General features: G+C 40.9%; 1 protein-coding gene across 1 annotated transcript; it reads left to right on the top strand.

Annotated features, from left to right (window-relative positions):
* Positions 1–5,400: 5,400 nt before the first annotated feature.
* On the top strand, positions 5,401–7,556 carry LOC126473884 (thioredoxin, mitochondrial-like). The gene is made up of 3 exons (XM_050101222.1): positions 5,401–5,721; positions 5,827–5,950; positions 7,171–7,556. Exons 1-3 carry the CDS (start codon positions 5,516–5,518, stop codon positions 7,312–7,314), a joined length of 474 nt encoding a protein of 157 aa, XP_049957179.1. The 5' UTR covers positions 5,401–5,515; the 3' UTR covers positions 7,315–7,556.
* Positions 7,557–21,148: the final 13,592 nt, after the last annotated feature.

Raw genomic sequence — 21,148 nt, 5'->3', positions numbered from 1 at the left:
TCTTGGAACAGAATTTTTCTTTGTTTATATGGGACACAACCACTTGCAGCTGAACTGAAACAAGACTTGCACAAAACAACAAAATATTACATAATAACATTAGATATTAGTTACGAATATTTAGTACACAACTTTCTGTAGGCTCAGTTTCTGCTTCCAGCAATAAGTTTTTACTGCTCACATAAGGTTTCCCTTCAGTTCTAAGAAGCTTTCTTTCATCGTGAACTGACTCTCCCTTCTTTATTTTTCTGCTCATGTCACTGTAAATCCTTCTATTTACAATCCGCTTTCGTGAAGTTAACAAGCAGGAACAAAAAACAGAGTGTGGCTGCTCAGTAGTGCCGCAGATAATGCTCCCAATTACAAAGCTTTGTGGTTCTTCGTTCGCTTAAACCAGCGGGCTCGCGTTTGAATGGGCTCGAGATTTCCCGAAAATATCATGAAATCCTACCACTGCATAACCTCATGTTGTGTTTGATTTCTCATACAGTACTAGACATTTAAGCTGGTTTAGACGAACATGTTGTCCTCCAAAAATGTTACTTGGTTGAATGCACTATAACGTTTTATTTGTTTATGAGAGCCGGTAATAATTTGAGTTGGAAACGAGAAATTCAGTTCCTGATCACATATTAGAAAAGGAGTTAAAAACATTACCATACGATAATCAGTTTGAAAAGAAGGCGGCAGCAGTGAGGTGAAACAATCAACACAATTAATTAAGAATTAAATGCAGAGTAAGAAATATATCGCAATAAAGTGGCTAATGTTTATCTCGAGAATGACTTACAGCAGCACGACCGATGTTGGAGATAATACCATCAGATGTCACTAGATCGCAGGTCGAACGAAAGCGGAAAATTGGACAATCATGATTACAATCTTTTATTTATTTATTAGCTGTCGTTATTACGCATGACCTACAGCCTAGGAGGTATTTCAGTCCGTGTTTCACTTTTATTATTAAAATCCAGTCAGTGGCAACCCCTTTTTAGAAAATCTTGTAGGCGCTCCAGACTTCAAGTTCGTTAAAAGTTGTTCTCGTCTTGACGACACCGGGTGTAATTTTTTTCACCTGACATTTGGAAATACTTATTTTCGTTATTTTAATACGTGTATCGCCTGTTTCTTTAAAATCAAAAATCATCAGGATGAAGCACAGTAATCACAAATGAATTGTTAGGTGTCGCATTCTCCATAAATGTTATAAGGTCCTTAGTTACTTGACATTCTTCCACCTCCTTTACTAAGACAGGTCGTTGTGATAGTATCAAGTAGTGTTGGGCTAAACTGCGATTTTCCGATATCAGTGATTTCTGTGAATGCTACTATTCAATATCTGTTATTCTTAACTGTGATTTGTCGCAGTTAAGGAACCTAAGTCGCGTATCCCTCCGCCACTGCTATTTCTGCGATTTCTGCTACTTCCGCGATCTCTGCGACTTCTGCTACTTCTGCGATTTCTGTGACTTCTACGATTTCTGTGACTCGTGCGATTTCTGCGACTTACCACCGTATGAAAAAGCTACATCTGTCCACACAGAATATTGCATCTCAACAAACCTGTCATTGGTAAGTATGTTTTACGTTTGTTCTTCCGTTGGCTTTTATCTTGTATTAAAGAAACAACTGTGAAAATATTAATAGTGTAATTAATATGTAAGTAGCCATACAGTACCGTAATAGTTCGTGTTTAGAAAATGAATTCTAACATATTGTTATGTTCTCAGGTACCCGAACTACATTTCAATCACTCAGTAAAGTTGTAACCCAAAATATCATTGTCAGCAGATCTGGAGAAATTGCCACTGCGTCTTTAGACCGTTTTCGTCAGACGAGAGGTTAGTTTCTAACAAGGGAACATCCCCATCGCACCCCCCTCAGATTTAGTTATAAGTTGACACAGTGGATAGGCCTTGAAAAACTGAACACAGATCAATCGAGAAAACAGGAAGAAGTTGTGTGGAACTATGAAAAAATAAGCAAAATATACAAACTGGGTCGTCCATGCGTAAGATAGGCAATATTAAGGGCAATGTTAGGCGAGGTGCGCCGTGGTCACGTGGTTAGCGTGAACAGCTGCGGAACGAGGGGTCCTTGGTTCACGTCTTCCCTCGACTGAAAATTTTGCTTTCTTTATTTTCGCAAAGTTATGATCTCTCCGTTCGTTCATTGACGTCTCTGTTCACTGTAATAAGTTTAGTGTCTGTGTTTTGCGACCGCACCGCAAAACCGTGTGATTAGTTGACGAAAGGACGTGCCTCTCCAATGGGAACCGAAAACATTTGATCGCAAGGTCATAGGTCAACCGATTCCTCCACAGGAAAACACGTCTGATATTTTGTATACGACACTGGTGACGGCATGTGCGTCACATGACAGGAATATGTTGTCGACCCACCTAACTAGTACACTTGGCGAATGGGTGAAAAGATTCTTCTACCTTGACCGATTTAGGTTTTCTTGTGGATGTAATAATCACTCCAAAAAAAGTGATGAAAACATAAGAGTTTTTCACATAAACTGAAAATAAAAAGTTAAAATTTTCGGTCGAGGGAAGATTTGAACTGAAGAACTCAGCTGTTCACACTAACCACGGGACCATGGCGCTCCTCGTCTCATACTGCCCTTAATATTGCCTATATTACACATGGACGACCCAGTTTGTATATTTTGCTTATTTTTTCATAGTTCCACACAACTTCTTCCTGTTTTCTCGATCGATCTGTGTTCAGTTTTTCAAGGCCTATCCACTGTGCCAACTTATAACTAAATCTGAGGGGGGTGCGATGGGGATGTTCCCTTGTAAGTGTTTCGATGGACTTAATTACTTAAGTGAGATCGTTCTTGCAAATGTGAAATATACCCCATTGAGTGGCTTTCATTACAGCAAATATTAGCAATCTACTCTGTCAATTATATTGCTTGTAATTAGTGGACAGCAAAAATTGTTTAATAATTCTTGTGATTTTGCAGACACAGTTCAGGTTGCTGTACGTTATCTATCCACATCAAGGCTGTTGGGAGATACTCATGAAGATTCAAGAGAGCTCTTAGAGGAGTTGCAGTTTAAAAGTGACATTATTGCGAAATAAGTGTGCAGATGAGTGATTAAACTGTGTTTTATTGAAGTTGTTGTGCGATTTTAAAGGAATAATAAATGTTAAATATAGTGAGCGAATAATGAAAATCTCATTTTCCACATGTTAAGCCGTCCTATACCCGTAATTTTCCGCCACATATTTATTGGTAAACACTTGTTGGAGAGTGACATGTCGCCCCCCCCCCCCCCTCTTTCTCCACAATCTTGGTGTGACACTGACCTGTAACATATCCCGAAGTCTACAATATGCATTTTGAGGCTGTTGATACGAAAGTGGGAAGTACAGATCCTACAGTTAAATCAGGAATAGCTTAAGTGAATTACTTGAAAGTAACACAGGAAAAGCTTACTTATGTAGGTGGTAGTAGTGTCGGCAAAAAGTTCTTGTGTGTGAAGTTTCCATGTAGAACACCAGGTGTAAAACATTTCTCCCGAGTCTTGAACTGTGTCGGAACAAAAGTGAGGCATTCATATGACACAATAATACTGTTTTTATTTCACTACACTTATACAGGTGTCTGAGTTCTGCTGTGTTAACATTGCAAAGTCCTGTAGGCATGTGGAGTATTAACCAAAACTGTCATATTGGAAACAGAATCAAACACATTTGTTACGTTACTTGGTATTTTCAGGAGAAAGAGGCAATGTTGCTTCTTATTAATATAATACATTCAGAGTCACAGCTGTGTTTCACCAACCATAACTGATGCTGAATGTGCATGTCGTCATATAATATGAAGGGCTTATTTCAATAGTGGTACAAGTCCATTACCTCCACTTTTTTGTCTATAATGCTTCTGAAATTAAAGATCCAAACAAACATAAATAAAGGTTCATCTCTAGCAAGAAGCCATATGCTTGAATATTTCTGGTATCTCAACTGCAGATTTTTCAGCACTCATTTAACTTTACGACTCTGTATCTCAAAATGAACAAAAGTGGACTTGTACCACTATTGAAATAAGCCCTTCATATTCAGTATTATGCACACAGTCACACACGGCACGTCGATCTCGTGAGGCACAAGGCTCTCGTAACGAAGTACGTACGTCGGTCAACAGATGGCACTAGGAAAAGAATGTTAACTACGCTTTTCAGTTGCTACTTGCGACTCTTAGTTGCGACTTGTCACGGAAATTGCAGTTAGACTCGATAGCGTGTCGCAGAGATGAGCGTAGTACGAACTTTGGCCAACAGGTAGCACTGTTAACTACGCTTTTTAGTTGCTACTTGCGACTTCTAGCCGCGATTTGTCACTGAAATCGCAGAAAGCAGTACGGAATTCGGCCAACAGATGACTCACGGCGTTGAATATGAAATGCTACTTGCGACTGCTAACTGTGACTGAAATCGCAGTTAGATTTTGTAAAGTTGTTATTGTGATATCTGTGACTTCTCAATCACTGTGATTTCTAACAGATACGCGATTTCCTGCCCACCACTAGTCTCAAGAAACGTCTCTAGATCGCAAGCCCATCAAAAGATCGAGCATAACCCGAGATTTTCCGAACTGTGACGTAAACTATTCAAACAAAATTATGAAAAGTATTGTTGCTACTCACCACATATTGGAGATGCTGCGTCGCAGATAGGCACAACAAAATACTGTCAAATATGAGCTGTGTGGTATGTTGTCTATTCTGGTGAAGGCCTGTTTGACCGAAAGCTTTGTTTGACAATCTTTTTATTGTGTCTATCTGCGACTCAGCATGTCCGCAGTATGGTGAGTAGCAACCATCGTCTTCATAATATTGTTATTATGCCGTTCTGGATTTTCCATTGTTTAAACTATTCCAACAGCTCGTGTTCAAACACAGCCTCCACAGCACATACGGCTCATGTCATCTTTCGGACCTTATATGCCTTACAAGAAATGATTGCAGCTTTTAGCCCGCTTTTCAGGTTGCTGGTAGGATGGCACTTAGCTTGGTTTTTCGGGTCTAACTCAAAAAGTTTATTTTGGCACTTAGCCCGTTATTGATTTCCACTCCAGAAGTAATAAATGGGTACAGCGGGGTGAGTGCCAGTGATATGCAACACAAAGCACGAATTTGGAATCATCTGTTATCAGCAGAGAACTGGTAGAGCTTATGTAAGATAACAGGTATAACGAAAGACTTTTTTTGCAAATGCGTTTAATTTGAGTGATAAATTGTACCTGTCAGGTGTAAGGATCAGTTTGGCTTTGTGCTGCGCGCCATGCACAAATTACTTAAATTCGTATTTCCCGCCTACATTCGGCTCGCTTCGAGCCTGGAGCCGTAGTTGCAAGTCAGGGGTTAGGCTAGAATGAAGTGTGTTATCTTTCTGCACGAAGGACAGCTTACGGAATGTTGTGCAAGTGATCGTGTGTGACAGTATACATTACAGTGGTTAGGAGGAAAGGTCAGGGCAAGCGGAAATATTGACACCATGCAGCGTGTTTTGGTTAATATTTCTCCGTTACTAAGGCACTCCTCGAAGGAGAGTTTTACTGCGTTTGGTACTAAAACAACGCTGGTCAGAAACCTATCAGTCAGTTGCAACAATTTTAATTCGTTTAAAATCCAGGATGTAAATGATTTCAATGAAAGAGTGAAGAATAGTAAAGTTCCTGTTATTGTAGATTTCTTCGCAACGTAAGTGTTATCTGTAGGCAGCGCACAGCTACTGTCTACCAAGTTGCTTATCAGCAGCCTCTAATTTTTCTGTGTTACTAAATATATTTTGTTTTTTTTTGATAGATGGTGTAACCCCTGTAGAATGTTAGCGCCTCGTATTGAATCTGTCATCGCTGAGAAAAAGGGACAGGTAGTTCTTGCGAAGGTAGACATTGATGAACAAACAGATCTGGCACTGGATTATGACGTAAGTGTACTTTTGTATTTTCAGAACGAATTGTTCATACTGCAACGGAGTGTGCGCTGTTTTGAAACTTGCCGAGAGATTTATTTATTGGTGTCAAGTCAGCTGTATATTTTTACGAATAAACAGTATGGTGACTTACACAGTAGGGTAACACACACGGTGCATGCAAACTGCACTTTGTAGTACTAACTTGTATTTGTTGTGCCCATACGATATGACGCACTGTTCTCTGATTAAAAGGCAGACGATCACTGCTTACTTTAGAGGCTGGAGCACCAACTAACTGTAAGAAGAGTCGTTGACATGAACTTTTGTGAAGGAAGTAGTATGTCATGTTGCTAGTATATACAGTACAGCATAATTGTGTATGCAGTCAAAAATTTGTGACATTTTTCCATAAATTCAACAATATTCAGTGTTTCCTAAAGTTGCAGTCCGAAATTTATTTATAACTGTAATATGTGCAGTGCTGCAACAAACTTCAAACTCAAGTCTCAAACTACAGAGTAATGATATCAAACCATTTATAGCAATTTAATGTTGTGATTGGCACTACATTCCAGCTGACAGTGCACTTAAAGATTGTTTCATGTACAGTAGTGATAAATAACCTGTGGTATCACAGTTTACTTTCCAAGAGAGCTGCTCCGCTATAATCTGTTTATACACTACAGCCCACGTAGTAATAATCTTAAGGATCAGGTAACACCAGATGAAATCCATGACAAACAGGAAGAGTTTCATTATGCCTATCATAACATCCATTAAAGAATTTACACATATATGTAGTTGTGGACATGATATTCAAGAAAAGTGACAATGAAAACAATGCTAAATGTATCTCATCATACAGTTACATTGCATTGTATGCATAATAGAGGAGAAAGAGGAGTGAGGGATTAAGACAAGCAATGGTATAACAGATGTTTAGATTATGGGCAACCTGCTGTTTCTATGTGTGTCATTAATGATTTTGTTTTTAAAACGATTGGCAGAATAAGCTATACATGATGTGCTGGCTGGTTTCCACCTATTCCTGGCAACAACCTGATATTAATCTCTCTCTCTCTCTCTCTCTCTCTCTCTCTCTCTCTCTCTCTCTCTCTGGGTGGGTGCATGCGCGTGTGCCCACTACACACACAGGCACTTTGCTTGGTCTCATTGTTAATTTACAATTACGTCCTATTAAGCAAATGACTATTTTTCATTTATTTTTCCAGGTTTCTTCAGTCCCTGTGCTTGTAGCAATGAAGGATGGCAAGGAAGAAGATCGTTTAATTGGCCTGCAAGATGTTGACAAGCTAAAAAAGTTTGTTGATAATATATGCGGAAGTACTGCGGCAGCAGCAGCAAAGGCATCATAGAATTGAAAACATTACAAAGATCTTACTGTGATATATGTTCTCGGAATATTATTTCACATAGTTCAATAATGTTCTGTAAATTTTGTTATGCGTCAAACGTAATGCAGAAATGAATATAATTAAACCACTCCTTTCCCGAGAACAAGGCTCTATAGGCCTATACATAACACAGATGGTGTTCACTCTTGTGCAATTAATATTCACTGTAATAAGACACTGGTAATAAAAAGTTAACCCTGAAATGTTTCATACCATTGTCCTTTCTGGTTTAATTTTTCAGTTTCTACTAATACATGGGTATTCACACAACCACAACAGTAGCATCTTGCATGATTTACCTGTGGAAGTTTAAATTTGTTGAACTATTAATGCAGAAAGCTCGTGAGAAACTTTCACCTTCTCGTGTATTTTGTTATTTCTGGAGAAACTCATTGGAAGACAAGGACAGGAGAGTGTATGTTGCAACTGCAGCGACATAGAAAAACATCTTTGCAGAGGTGAACATGGTTCCAGACATCCGAGTTGCTAAGGGCTGAAATGACACTACAGATTGCTTCATTGTGTATGTCCAGCATTTAAGACACAACTGTCTTGGAGTCCAGATAGTTTCAGCCTGACAGGTGCCTCACTCTAGCAAATGACAAAAATGTATGCCCCAAAGGCAGACACACACACACACACACACACACACACACACACACACACACACACACACACACTTGTGCTATTGTCACAATGTATTTAGTTGTGGGATCCAAAAGCTAGATGTCAATAGATTAGATATTCAAATGTAATCCACCAACAAAAAAGTTATCAAGAAATGAGAGCATACCAATTTTTTCTCTTGAAAAGTTTTAACGTAACTTCATTTTGGGAAGACAAAGGGTTGTCACATAGTATGTAACAGTAAGCAGAGCAAAATTTTTAGAAAAGCTTTGAGCAATGTGGCTAACAGCAGGACAAAGACTTTGCAGCATGGCCGGCCGAAGTGGCCGTGTGGTTAAAGGCGCTGCAGTCTGGAACCGCTACGGTCGCAGGTTCGAATCCTGCCTCGGGCATGGATGTTTGTGATGTCCTTAGGTTTAACTAGTTCTAAGTTCTAGGGGACTAATGACCTCAGCAGTTGAGTCCCATAGTGCTCAGAGCCATTTGCACCTCACTCTGCAGCATGAAACAGATCATTAAATTCCTGGAGCACACACAAATTGGACTATCATTCCCCGTGGTTCTAACCTGGTCCCTCATAACCATGTTCTGATGTTTCCTATTGTGGAAAACTATTGGCATGATATAAATGAGCTCTTAATGAAAATGGACTGTATAGCAACTGAAGAAAATTGGTGGAAAACAATTTCTAATCTTGGTTCACAATGATAATGAAGTTCATACGTTTTCACAGTGAGCAGAGAGAATGTAGTAGTCAAAGTCAGTGTACACTCTTTGTTTGCACGTTTCTACCATTTCCTGATGCATCCAATGGTTAGCGCGTTGAACAGGATAGTAAACTAATGATGTTCCAAGGCCAAACACGTGCCTACAAAGAAAGTTACCCTATTTATTAGGTGTGGCATCATATGTTCGGTTTACACTGGTGGCCAATAGTTTGCATAACTAGTAAGAAAACCAAACACTATCTGATACTTGGACAGCATCATTCTCAAACTTTAATGCCCACAGTACCAAACTTACGAAGTTCAAGACAATGGTTCCCTATTGAAACATGACCAGTTTGTCTTTCTGCGCAATGTACTGTGTGTTGTCAGTATGTTTTCATAAGCCATGTTTGTTCTTGTTGCAAGGTGTTTAAAAACTGTTGAAAAGAATAGATTTATTTATAATTTATTGCTTGAATAGCCTGACCAGATTATGGCCTTAAGGCTCCCTCCTACATCTGACAAGAAACAACACATACCACAGATATAACAACAACAATAATAGGCACTAAGAATGATATACATTTGTTTAGCACATTCAAAGCCATGCTTCCTTAGTGTTATCTGAAGTGGAAAAGGTGAAAGAAGGAGAAGATTGAAATGGGCAGTAACAGTGGCTGTTAAGAGAGAACAGAATTTGAATAAGGAACTCTGCTGACAAGGGGGAGGGAAAAATTGTAGGGAAGGGATGATTAACAAAAGTCAGACACAAACTAGTTTATCAGAGATAGCTATTATGGTAGGTGGGCCATTAGCTGTCTTTTGAAGTTTGTAAGTAATTTAATTTATCTGTTGTTTTGAGGAAGATTGTTCCAGAGTTATCTTTACATGACAGAAAATGATTTAGAGAACACAGCAGCATTGCATGATGGTACAGAAGGGATTTTACTTTGTTGAGAATGAGTATTTTCGCTGTGTGTTCAAATAATAGTGCTTGAGAAGGCAATAAAGCAAATAGAGTGTATGATGGTCTCTATGTTTATCAGCAACTAGCCATGATAATTGTTGGTAAACAGGAGTGACACTGTCATATTAGCATATGTCACATGTATCATAGACAAGCATTCATCACCCGTGTGAGTTTTTTTTTACAAAAGCCCTTGGTGAATAGCATCACCATAGTCAAGTATAAGTAGTCTTAGTGACTCTTAAGAGCTTGAGCTTATTTTTTTAAGCTTGAAAGGAAATACTTTTTTATATTTCTGTAGTGAATGAAGTGACACTGACACCTTACAGAGAAATGTGTGTTCAGCTCAGTCTAAATGACAGTCCAGAATTATTCCCAAGTTCTTTGCAGAAGAAGAAGTTATTTGCTTGCCATTTAAGATTTAAGGGTGGAAGAGTGTCTCTGAAGTGGGTGGTTAAAAGTCTTATGAGCAACTAAGATTGTTTGTATTTTATATGGCTAAAGTAATCTGTGTTCTATGTGCACTCTGATATGGCAACTAAATCAGCTTTTACATTCTGAATGGCTGTGCACAGGTTTGTTGGACTTGCACATAAATATAACTGGAGGTTGTCAACATATACGTGATATTTGCAGTGGGGAAGAATAGTTGACATCATTAATATACAACCTCCATTCACATTAATTTGACCCCCTGTCAAAATCCGGAATAACCACCTTTTGCAGCGAAGAACACAGCAAGACATGCAGGAAGAGTGTCAGTGGTGTTCTGGATGGTACCAACAGATATGTGAATGCCATGCCGCCTCCAGTGCTGTGGCCAGCTGCGCTAGGTTTCTCGGGTGAGGATACATAGTACGAACACTTTGTGCAAGGTGGTCCCACAAATTCTTGATTGGGCTTAAATCCAGTGCATTTGGTGGCTAGGGGTGTATGGTAAACTCATCCAAGTGTGTTCACTGCAAGCTGTGACATGCTACATTGTCCTACTTGTAGGTGCCATTGTGCCGAGGAAAAATGAACTGCCTGCAGGGGTGAACATTGTCCCCAAGGACAGATGCATACTTATGTTGATCCATTGTGCCTTTCAGAATGTCACCACCACTCAGGGAATACCACAAAAACATTCAACGTGATTCATTTGAAAAGGCCACCTGTTGCCACCCACTGGGTATCCACTTGCAGTATTGGCATGAAATTCCAGCCTTTGTCACAAGCGAACAGCAGTCAGCTAGGGTGCATGAACTAGGTGCCTGCTGTGGAGACCCACTTACAGCAAAGTTCACTGAATGATAGATGAAGAGAGACAGTAGCTGCTCGATACATCTGTCTGCCTGTCTACATCTCCACAGCTGTTGTTCCTGCGTACCCCCCCCCCCCCCCCCTTTCCCCCTCCAGGGCATCAATAGCTATGACTCATTGTGCACCCCAGTTACCTTTGCACCAGTTTTCATTTGCACCGTTTTGGAAATGCTTCCACCTTGGCCTGAAAGCCAATGCCTATGACCTTTTGGACATCAGATAATTTGATCCTGGACCATGTATAACAAAAGTAATTGGTCCAATACTGATCATTATGGGTCCCCTGATGCTACACCTCTCCCTGTAATCTTTTAGTTCCAATCATTACATGATGTTGCAATATTATGAAAAGAAAAGTTGCTACTCACCATAGAGCGGAGGTGCTGAGTTGCAGATAGGCACAACAAAAAGATTGTCACAAATAGAGCTTTTGGTCATTAAGGCCTTTGACGAAGGCCTTAGTGACCGAATGCTTTATTTGTGGTAGGCTTTTTGTTGCGCCTATCTGCAACTCAGAATCTCCGCTCTATGGTGGGTAGCAACTTTCCTTTTCATAATACTGTTATATTCCATCCTGGATTTTCCACTGTTTGATCATTACATGCTGTTGGTGGAATGTAAGGTACGGGTGAAACTATTGCGCAGCACAAATATTTTGACTTGTGAGTTTAACAAGTAGAAACAGTGTTGAAAGCTGTGCTGGAATCCAAAGCGCACATTGCACATAATAACTGTCTGTTATTTGTCCAGAGCTTGTTTCATCAGTCACTTTTACAAGAGGAGTCACTGTGTTGTGATTTTGCCAGAAACCAGACTGGTATTCATTTAAAAGGTTATTTCATGTTAAATAATTAGCTGTTTGTGGACTACATATTGCAAAGCCTTGGATAACTCTGGTTCAGTGCAAATGGGCATGTAGTGGTTGTTTCTAGACTGTTGGGAAGATGCTGGATGTCAAAGAATGGGTAAAAAATGGCTGTTTTTTGGGTGGAGTGGTGGACACTTATGATAAGAGGTGCTGCTGTTTCATGATAAATCATGCCGCCGCCGCCCCCCCAATTGCAAATGTCATCATGCAGATGCTACACCAACTCAAGTGGGAGACACTCGAGACCTGCCCTATAGTCCTGATCCCTACCCATGTGATTATCACACCTTTGGTCCCTTAAAAAAAGGTCTGATAGGATTGACTCCTGTTGGACGAGGATGAGCAGCAGGACAAGGTGTTTTACCTAATGAGTGTCCAGTGCGTCGGTGATTTTTACCTGATTGGCCTACTGATTCTGGTCTGTATGGGCTTCAAATGCAAAATTTTTGATTGCCTCTCATATATATGGAAGGAAGTAATCTGTTTCAGAACTCTTTTTGCAGTGTGATCCTCAGCACCTCCCTTGTTGCATCTGGACCTGGATGAGTACCTTGTGATTAATTTGTACAAAGCAAAACAAGTCCCCAGAGACCACACTGAAATGCAGTACTACAGAAGCAGTCAAAATAAGGTTCTGCGAGTTACCTCCTATGTTGTTAAACTACATTTCCTTATGATTCATGCAAAGAATCTGTTTGGCTTCTGTCTTTATTACAACTAATTTTATATGGTCAGCCTACTTTAAATCACTTTGTATGTGTATTCTTAGATATCAAGTACTTGTGTCCATAGTGTGTGGCTGCCAACTGTGTAATCAAAAAACAGTGAGTCCTTCCGTCTGTTTGTATGCGGTATGTTACATTTGTATACAGAATTTTGAGGCCTGACACCAAGTGTCATTCCTCTGCACGTTTTAATGCTTTTTTACTAAAACTTTCTGATGTTACAACTACCCTGTATATAATACCATAATTCACAAACAGCCTCTTGCAGCTCCCAATTTAATGTACTAGGTTGTTGTAAATAACATTAACAATAAGACTCATAAAAATCACTTAGTAAATGTTGAAAGCAATTGTGGCATCTGATTGTCCTTATTAAGTAAAACAGGCTAAGTTCTAAGTGACAGGAAGTCTAACAATGGAAAGTCCATGTTCAAATATCAACAATATTATGAGAAAGATAGATTGTTGCTCACTGTAAAGATGACACATTGAGTTGCAGACGGGTGTAGGGGGGGGGGGACGACGACGACTGTTACACATTAGAGCTTTCGACAAAATCCTTCTTCACAAGGGAAAACACACACACATTCACACAAGCAAGCGTACTTCACACATATGTGACTGCTACTTCAGACCAGAAAGCAAATGTGTCATGTCGAAAGGAAGCAGCAGTTCAGAGTGGGGCAGGGATAGCAGGGTATGTGGGCAGGGAGTCAGTGCTGCTTGGCAAAGCATGCAAGGACTGGATGGGGGGGAGGGCAAGGCTTCAAGGCACAGAGGGGGAGAACAGCAGAGAAGGGGAAAAGCCCGAGTGGTGCATTGGCAGAGAGCAGTGCATGATGAGGGTGAGTGGACATGAATTTGAAGGAGATGATAGGATAGAGGGGCAGAAACTGTTGGGTGGAGGGTGTGGGGACAGTAGCTTTCCGCAGGTTCATTTTGATGGGTTTGTTAGGGCAACGATGGCACTGGAGAAACAAGAAATGATGTAGGAAATGAGCAAGGCATTAGGTGACAGAGGGGAGCTGGATAATGGAGCAAGGTGTGTAAAAATATGCACATGTAAAAATACTCTGACAGGGAGAAATACACATAAAACATGGATGGAATGGATGGTATATAGGAGTATTTGTATGTAAGGATAAGTGAAGAAAGGAGGAGGGGGGTTGATTAGTTATAATTAACAGTGGGAAGAATTTGGGGGATGAGATGCTGCACCAACAATCCGTTCAGTCACATAGCCATGTGTTGAGCACAGATGAGACTGTTGATGCAGTGTGGCTTGGATGTCAGTGTATGTGCAGCTTGGGAGGTGATAAAAAAGACACAAAAGAAGGGAAAGAAAGACACTATGTAGAGGAAAGCTTTAGAGAACAGTCACAAAAGAAAACCTCACTAGGTTGTGGGACAGAAGAAAATTTGTTAGGCAAAATAAACACAATGGAAAGTTCAGGTTGGAATATCAACAATATTACGGAAAGTATAGATTGCTATTCACCCTAAAGAAGACATGCTGAGTTCCCACCCCTCCCACAGTGGTGTTCTGTCATCCACCAAACATCCACAACATCCTAGTTCATCCCCATGCCACTTCTCCCCCAACCCCTTGTCACACGGATCATCTCCCTGCAGAAGACCCACATGCAAAACCTGCCCAATCCACCCACCCAGCACTATCCTAATTCTGTCACAGGCTTCTCTTACTCCAGCAGAGGCCAGGCCACCTGTGAAAGCAGCCATTTCCTATACCAGCTCTGCTGCAATCATTGCACAGCTTTTTATATTGGTATGTCTACCAATCATAATGTCCACCAGGATGAATCGCCACCACCAAACTGTGGCTAAGAGCAAAGTGGGCTACCCTGTGGTACAATATGCAGCTGAACATAAACAGGCTCGATTTCAATGGCTCCTTCACAGCCAGGGACATCTGGTTAATATCTTCCACCGCCAGCTTTTATGATCTTTCCACCAAAACCCTCAACCCTGCAGAAGTGTCATCCCCATCCAAAAGCCTCACCTGTACACCCAAATTTAACCCTGTTGGACTTGACAAAAGAACTACTCTCTTTCTTGGGATCCCTGCAATGGAAACACTTCTTTGCCACCAATCCCTCCAGCCAGAGAAAAACCTAACACCAACGCTGAACCCTGTCACCCTGTTCCCACCACAATCCAACCGTGATCCACATCTCTTCTCACCTCATCATCCATTCTCACCTCTCAGGAATTCCTTACCTCCAACTTTGCGTCACCATCATTCCCCAAATCCCTTCCCAAGAACAGCAATATTTCAGCATAAGAAATGACAGCCATATGCAGCCTCAAAACAGATCCTGACCTAATCATCCCATGTGGACACGAAGATTCTACCGCTGTTGTTATTTATTGCAGTTACTACCTTGCAGAAGGCCTCTGCCAGTAACCTATTCCGCCTATAAACTTTGCCAGATTGATCTCATCGCAGAAGTCCAACAATCTCCAATCCCAGTTTAAAGCCTTATGCACTTTCAAGAACCTCTCCTTGAATCCATTTCCTCCCTCACCCTATGACGCACTGCACATCCACCTTCTGCATGCTCCCCAAAAACCACAAACCCTACAATCCTGGACATCCAATTGTAGCTGGTTATTATGCTCCAACTGAAAGAATTTCAGCCCTCACTGAACACCTGCAACTCATTACCTGAAATCTAGCCTTCCATATCAAAGATACCAACCCGTTCCTTTACCAACTGTCCACCATCCCCTATCCTTTACCACCTGGATTCCCACTTGTCACTGTTGGCCCCATTTCCCTCTACATCAAAATCCCTCATGTCATGGTCTTGCCACTACTGGATAGTACTACTTCCAACATCCTTCAGATTCTGAATCCACTATCTTATTCCTCATACAACTTAATAACTCTATCCTAATAAAATTAGGAAAAGGATGGATTGCTACTCAATGTAAAGACAACCCTCTGAGTTGCAGACACACACAATGAAGGAATTGTCATCCATTATAGCTTTCAGCCAAAACCTTCTCTAGCTAAGAAAACACACACATTCACAAAAGCAAGCATGTATGACCACTACCACCGGCAGCTTTCGATTCCAGTTGGCGCTGCCGATGGTAGAGGTCATGCGCACATGAAATATTCTTGTGTGTGTGTGTGTGTGTGTGTGTGTGTGTGTGTGTGTGTGTGTGTGTGTGTGTGTGTGTGGTGGAAAGGCTTTGGTCGAAAGCTATAATGTGTGGCAGTCTGCAACTTAACGTGTTGTCTTTAAGGTGAGCAGCAATTTATCCTTTTCATAATACTGTCGATATTCCACCCTAGAACTTCCATTGTTTAACTATATCGTAACATATAAGTACTCCTTTGAATGGAAGGTATTAAAAAAAAAAATCTGCACCACTGTCATGGGTACCTCCATGGCACCCTCCTATGGCAACATGTTTATGGGCCATCTAAAAGGAATCTTCCTAGCCTAAAAGAAGAAGAAGAAGAAGAAGAAGGAACCCTGGTCTGATTCATGTTCATTGATGATATCTTCATGATCTGCACTCAAAATAAAATACACCCTATTCTCATTGCTTCACAACCTCACCACCTTCTTTCCCATCCACTTTACCCGATCCTCCTCAAACCCCATGTGCCACCTTCCTGGATAGTGACCATTTCCTCTCAGATGCCTCCATCCACAACTCTGTCGACATAAAGCCACCAACAGTATCTGCATTTTGATAGCTGCCATCCCTTCTACACCAAAAAACCTCTTCCAAACTGCCTGACCATCCATGGACAGCATGTCTCAGTGACAGGAACTCTCTTGCCCAGTATGCTGGAGGTCTCGCAAAGGCCTTCACAGACAGGAACTGCCCAGGGATCTTGTTCACAAACAGTTTCCTGTGCCATATCACCACACACCCAAGAACCAGCTACAAAAGAGCACCCCCATCATGCAATAACTACCCCGACTGGACCTGCTGTAGCAAATCCTTTGTCTTGACTGATTACCTACTTGGTAATCTTGGGACATCCTACCCAAGATCCTTCCCACTCCGCCTAAAGCAGTGTTCTGCTGCTGACCCAATATACACAACATTTTAGTCCATCCCTATGCCACTCCAATCCCTCGCCACAGGGAGCATATCTCTATGGAAGATCCACGTGCAAAATCTGCCAAGTCCACCCATCCAGCATTTTTTATTCCAGTCTCATAACAGGCATGTCGTACCCCATCAGAGTGCCGGCCTCCTGTGAAAACAACCATGCCCTGTACCATCTCTGCTGCAATCATTGCACAGCTTTTTATATTGGTATGACTACCAACCAACTATCCACCAGGATGAATTGCCACCATCAAACTGTGGTGCAGAGCAAAGTGGGCCCACCCCATGGCACAACATGCAGTTGAACATAACGGGCTCCATTTCAATGGTTACTTCACAACCTAAGCCATCTGGATCCTCCCCTCCACCACCAACTTTTCTGAACTACACGGATGGGACATTCATTGCAACGCATACTCTTCTCCCAAAATCATTCTGACCTCAATCTACGGTAAGCTACTGTTCCATATCCTCCCATCAACAGTTTCTGCCCACTTGTCCTATCTCGTTCCAGTTCAAGGCCCATCACCCTCATTGTGCTCCATTCTATGCCAATACCAATACCGAACACTTCTGGTATCTTGGTTACACAAGCATCTACCATATGAGCAACAAAAAATTCAATTAGCTCTGGCCTAATGCACTCACAATTGAACATGACACTGTTCTGACTACGACTGATTCTTTCAATGTGTTCAGGACTTTGCACAGGTGCCGTTCATAGTCGAGTACAATGGCAAAACCTGCAGGCTTGGCAAGAGTCTGCATTTATTTTCAATATACATTTCTCGCAGTGTTTCAATATTTTTGTCCAACAACTGTATGACCTACTACAGGTTCCCAGCTGTGAGGCAGTTGTTACATAACTGATTTTTGTGTGCTGATAGGGTGGGAGCCAATGCTTTGTTTGGTCTCACACAGGTATTAAGTGAAGATTAGAGGCAAGGGAATGGACGAAACTTCCTGGCCGAGAGTCAAACGCAGGACCTTTGTCTATTGCGGGCAAGTGCTCTCCTGATTGAGCTAGGCAAGTACAACTCCTGACCTGACCTCACAGCTTTATATTGGTCAGTACCTCATCTCCTACGTTCCAAACTTCACAAGGGCTCCTGCAAAACTTGCAAGACTGAATAAGCCATGTCTTTGCAATATCCTGTCTTCCAGGAGTGCTAGTCTTGCCAGTTTCGCAGGAGAGCTTCTGTGAAGTTTGGAATGTAGAAGATGAGGTACTGATGGAAGTAAAGACGAGAAGATGGGTCACGAATTGTGCTTGGGTAGCTCAGTCAGTACAGCACTTGCTCGTGAAAAGGCATAGGCCCCATTTCGTCTCTGTCCAGCGCAACAGTTTCAATCTTGCTAATATGCATGTCTTCCATGCTTATTTCCTTCACTCATTTGTGGAACTCTCACTAGGTAGTTACACTTCTGTCACCATATTCTAATGCACTATAGTGATAGGCTGAACCACTGGAGCCTTCAGGAGACCCATAAGAACTGTACTACAAACAAGCCACACCCTCAAACCTCAACTACACAGAGCTAAGTGGCATTTCACAGCAAAGCAGTGAGACTAGCAACTACCTATTTAAAGCATCACTTGATACCAACAGTTCCAGAAACACTGAGTGTCATCACTTTACTCTTGTGGGGAAAATATGCTAAATGTGTCCTGATAATTTAAATTCTGTAGTATTTAAATGAGAAATATATTTTAATATGTATTTTGGTGTAGCTCCACCTCGGAGCCTTTAACTACAACCCGTGCCTGCCATAGCCTGACTTTGTGCATTACGACAGTATGGTTTTAATGTCAGCAGAGCTGAAAGAGAAAAAAATTATTTCACTCTAAATTTTCTCAGTACAGTGCCTAAAGATGTCCCCTAATAAATCTCCAAGCAATTATTTACAAATAGTTTCTTCTGTATTTTTACCAGAAGCTAACTGCTTAAGAAAACTGTCATGTGGACTGCCTTTTCGCATGTACATACAAAGACTGAAGTGCACAGCTGCTTGCCTTTGTAAGATAAGTGCTACCCTGTGGTTTCTTAAATTATTTTTTGATAGAATGACTAAACAATGGAGATGTGATTGAAGTTGTGTGTGTAAATTCTGCAGCAATGGTCTTACAAGACTCTGTATATAGAACATTGTCACACAGTGAAAACCAGCACCTGCCAAGCTCTGCCAAGTTTCCTGAAAAAAAATTATGTACCGTATTTACTCGAATCTAAGCCGCACCTGAAAAGTGAGATTCAAAATCAAGGGAAAAAAAATTTCCCAAATCTAAGCCGCACCTGAAATTTGAGACTCTAAATTCAAGGGGAGAGAAAAGTTTTAGGCCGCACCTCCAAATCGAAACAAAGTTGGTCCATTGTAATATGAACACAATTTAGGTTGAATGAATGACGATACAGCTACAATAGTTTGGTTCGAGACGTAAGCTTCTTTCCCAGGTAGCCATTGCTACGTGTCAGGCGCTCCGTCCGTATTTATATGGGTACCCTTCCTTTTTCACTTGCTTCGTCTGGTTTGAATTGATTGCTCATTTTTCTTTGATCTGTTAAGTGCCGTTCTCTTTGTTATAGGTGTTTACTTTACTGTGTCATGCATTGTTTGTCGCATTCTGATAATGAGTGTTTACGAGCTGTCGCCGCTCGCGACATGGCTTGCTTTTGTGCGCGCTACCGCTGCTTTTTTTTTTAAAAAAAGAGAGAGAGAGAGAGAGAGAGAGAGAGAGAGAGAGAGAAGAAATTAGAGTCATCTTAGATATAAAAATCTAGTCAATTGCCGTGCTTCATTTCAGACTGTATCACTATTACGCATAAGAATAATACGAATATAAACATGACATGATATGTATATTCTTCCGCGTTTGCTGTTGTCTCACTCTAGTTTTGTAGTTTATCAGGCAGACAGAATTTAAATGAGATAGTAGCAAACACGAAAGAATACGTGGAAAAGTGTTTATATTCGTATTATTCTTATGGTGAAGAGAATACTGTATGTGATTCACAATTCATAAAAGTTCTTATTAGCAACCATCTCTTCTCACAGGTAGGAAAAAATTCTAACGTAGAGTTGGCCATATTGACAAACATGCCTAACATTCTTGCCAGCCGGATTTTCGTAGTACATTGAAACGCTGCAACATTCGAAGAAGAACAATACAGAATTTGTATTTACTTTGATGGATAATTTAATTTATTTACTGACGCAGAGGTTTTGGCGCCAGTGCCTGCAAAGCATGCCTGTGTAGCGCTACATATATTCGACGGCAGAAGTTTGTTGTGGCGGCAGCTACCAACATTTTTCAGAACTTCCGCTTACATTGCACTCGATTCTAAGCCGCAGGTGGTTTTTTGGATTACAAAAACCGGAAAAAGTGCAGCTTAGATTCGAGTAAATACGGTATATACGTATCGCACCACCAGAACATCACTCTTAAGTCCACAAAATCAGTGGACTGCACCAAAATTGTCAAAACAAATCAGACGAAGAAAGGCAACAGCTCACCTCTATATCTCCTCCCATACTTTACAGACCAGCTAGGTGCAGGACAGAGCGCTGTCTGTACTATGTACTGGTATCTCCTCGTTCAATGAGTATGGATCACGTGAAGGGTAACTGCTTGGATGCCTGTGTGCAAACTATGCAATTAGTCTAGGAACTCCTGGGTACCTATGAGAGTGATATGTAGATGAAAGTAGTGTATTTTTTGATTCCTCAAATGAATACTGGTTCTTGATACTTTGGAAATAGGCATCTATGGGATACCTGACTGTATGTGGTTAACAGATAACTAATTTCATTCATTCTCTCTCTCTCTCTCTCCCCCCTTCTCTCTCTCTCCCCCCCCCCCCTTCTCTCTCTCTCTCTCTCTCCCCCCCCCCCCCCCTTCTCCCATCTTCTTCAGTCTTTTCTGTCATATCTAAGAAGTTGGTAGTGTTTTTGCAGAGAGATCTTGACACTGTCCTTTGTTAACAACAGCTTCACCTTAAAAATTAATACAGTAAACAAAGGAAATAGAAACTATCCAGTTGTGGATAAAAAAATTAAAGTACAGTAATTTTCCCATAATATGTAGAGGTTTAAAAACTCAATCTGAATGATGATGGTTCTAGAATTTGTCCAGCTGGAATCATAAAATTGTGTGCAAAGATTTCACATTTATTACATACACTGTGACAGTATCTTCCACAGAACAGGCTATTTTTAAGTCTGTGGGCTAGTGTGCTGTATGATTAACAAAGCTGTTTTATTACCAAAAAGATAACAACACTCTGAAGTCAGTTCTAAGAGATATTATGAATCATATATCATTCTCTTCCTTTCACCTGCCTTTAATTACCATGGCAACATACTGGTAGTGGTTTAATGTCACAAAACATTCTCAGGAAGTTGCAGGCTGGCATTACTTTGTTGCACTGGTGTCAGAAAGATATAATGGGTCTTTATGGAAGGTAAGGTATAAGTTTTCTGTATACAGAACAGCAGAAAAAAG

Source organism: Schistocerca serialis, chromosome 4 (genome assembly GCF_023864345.2).
Source record: "Schistocerca serialis cubense isolate TAMUIC-IGC-003099 chromosome 4, iqSchSeri2.2, whole genome shotgun sequence".
Taxonomy (NCBI): domain Eukaryota; kingdom Metazoa; phylum Arthropoda; class Insecta; order Orthoptera; family Acrididae; genus Schistocerca; species Schistocerca serialis.
Note: the sequence above shows the minus strand (reverse complement) of the source record. Positions and strands in the feature narration are given on the sequence as shown.

Excerpts from the sequence above, each read along its gene's own strand:
- LOC126473884 (XM_050101222.1), top strand. The coding sequence starts at position 5,516 with ATGCAGCGTGTTTTGGTTAATATTTCTCCGTTACTAAGGCACTCCTCG. Across the intron at positions 5,722-5,826 it reads ATTGTAGATTTCTTCGCAAC|ATGGTGTAACCCCTGTAGAA; the intron begins GTAAGTGTTATC and ends TTTTTTTGATAG. Across the intron at positions 5,951-7,170 it reads ATCTGGCACTGGATTATGAC|GTTTCTTCAGTCCCTGTGCT; the intron begins GTAAGTGTACTT and ends TTATTTTTCCAG.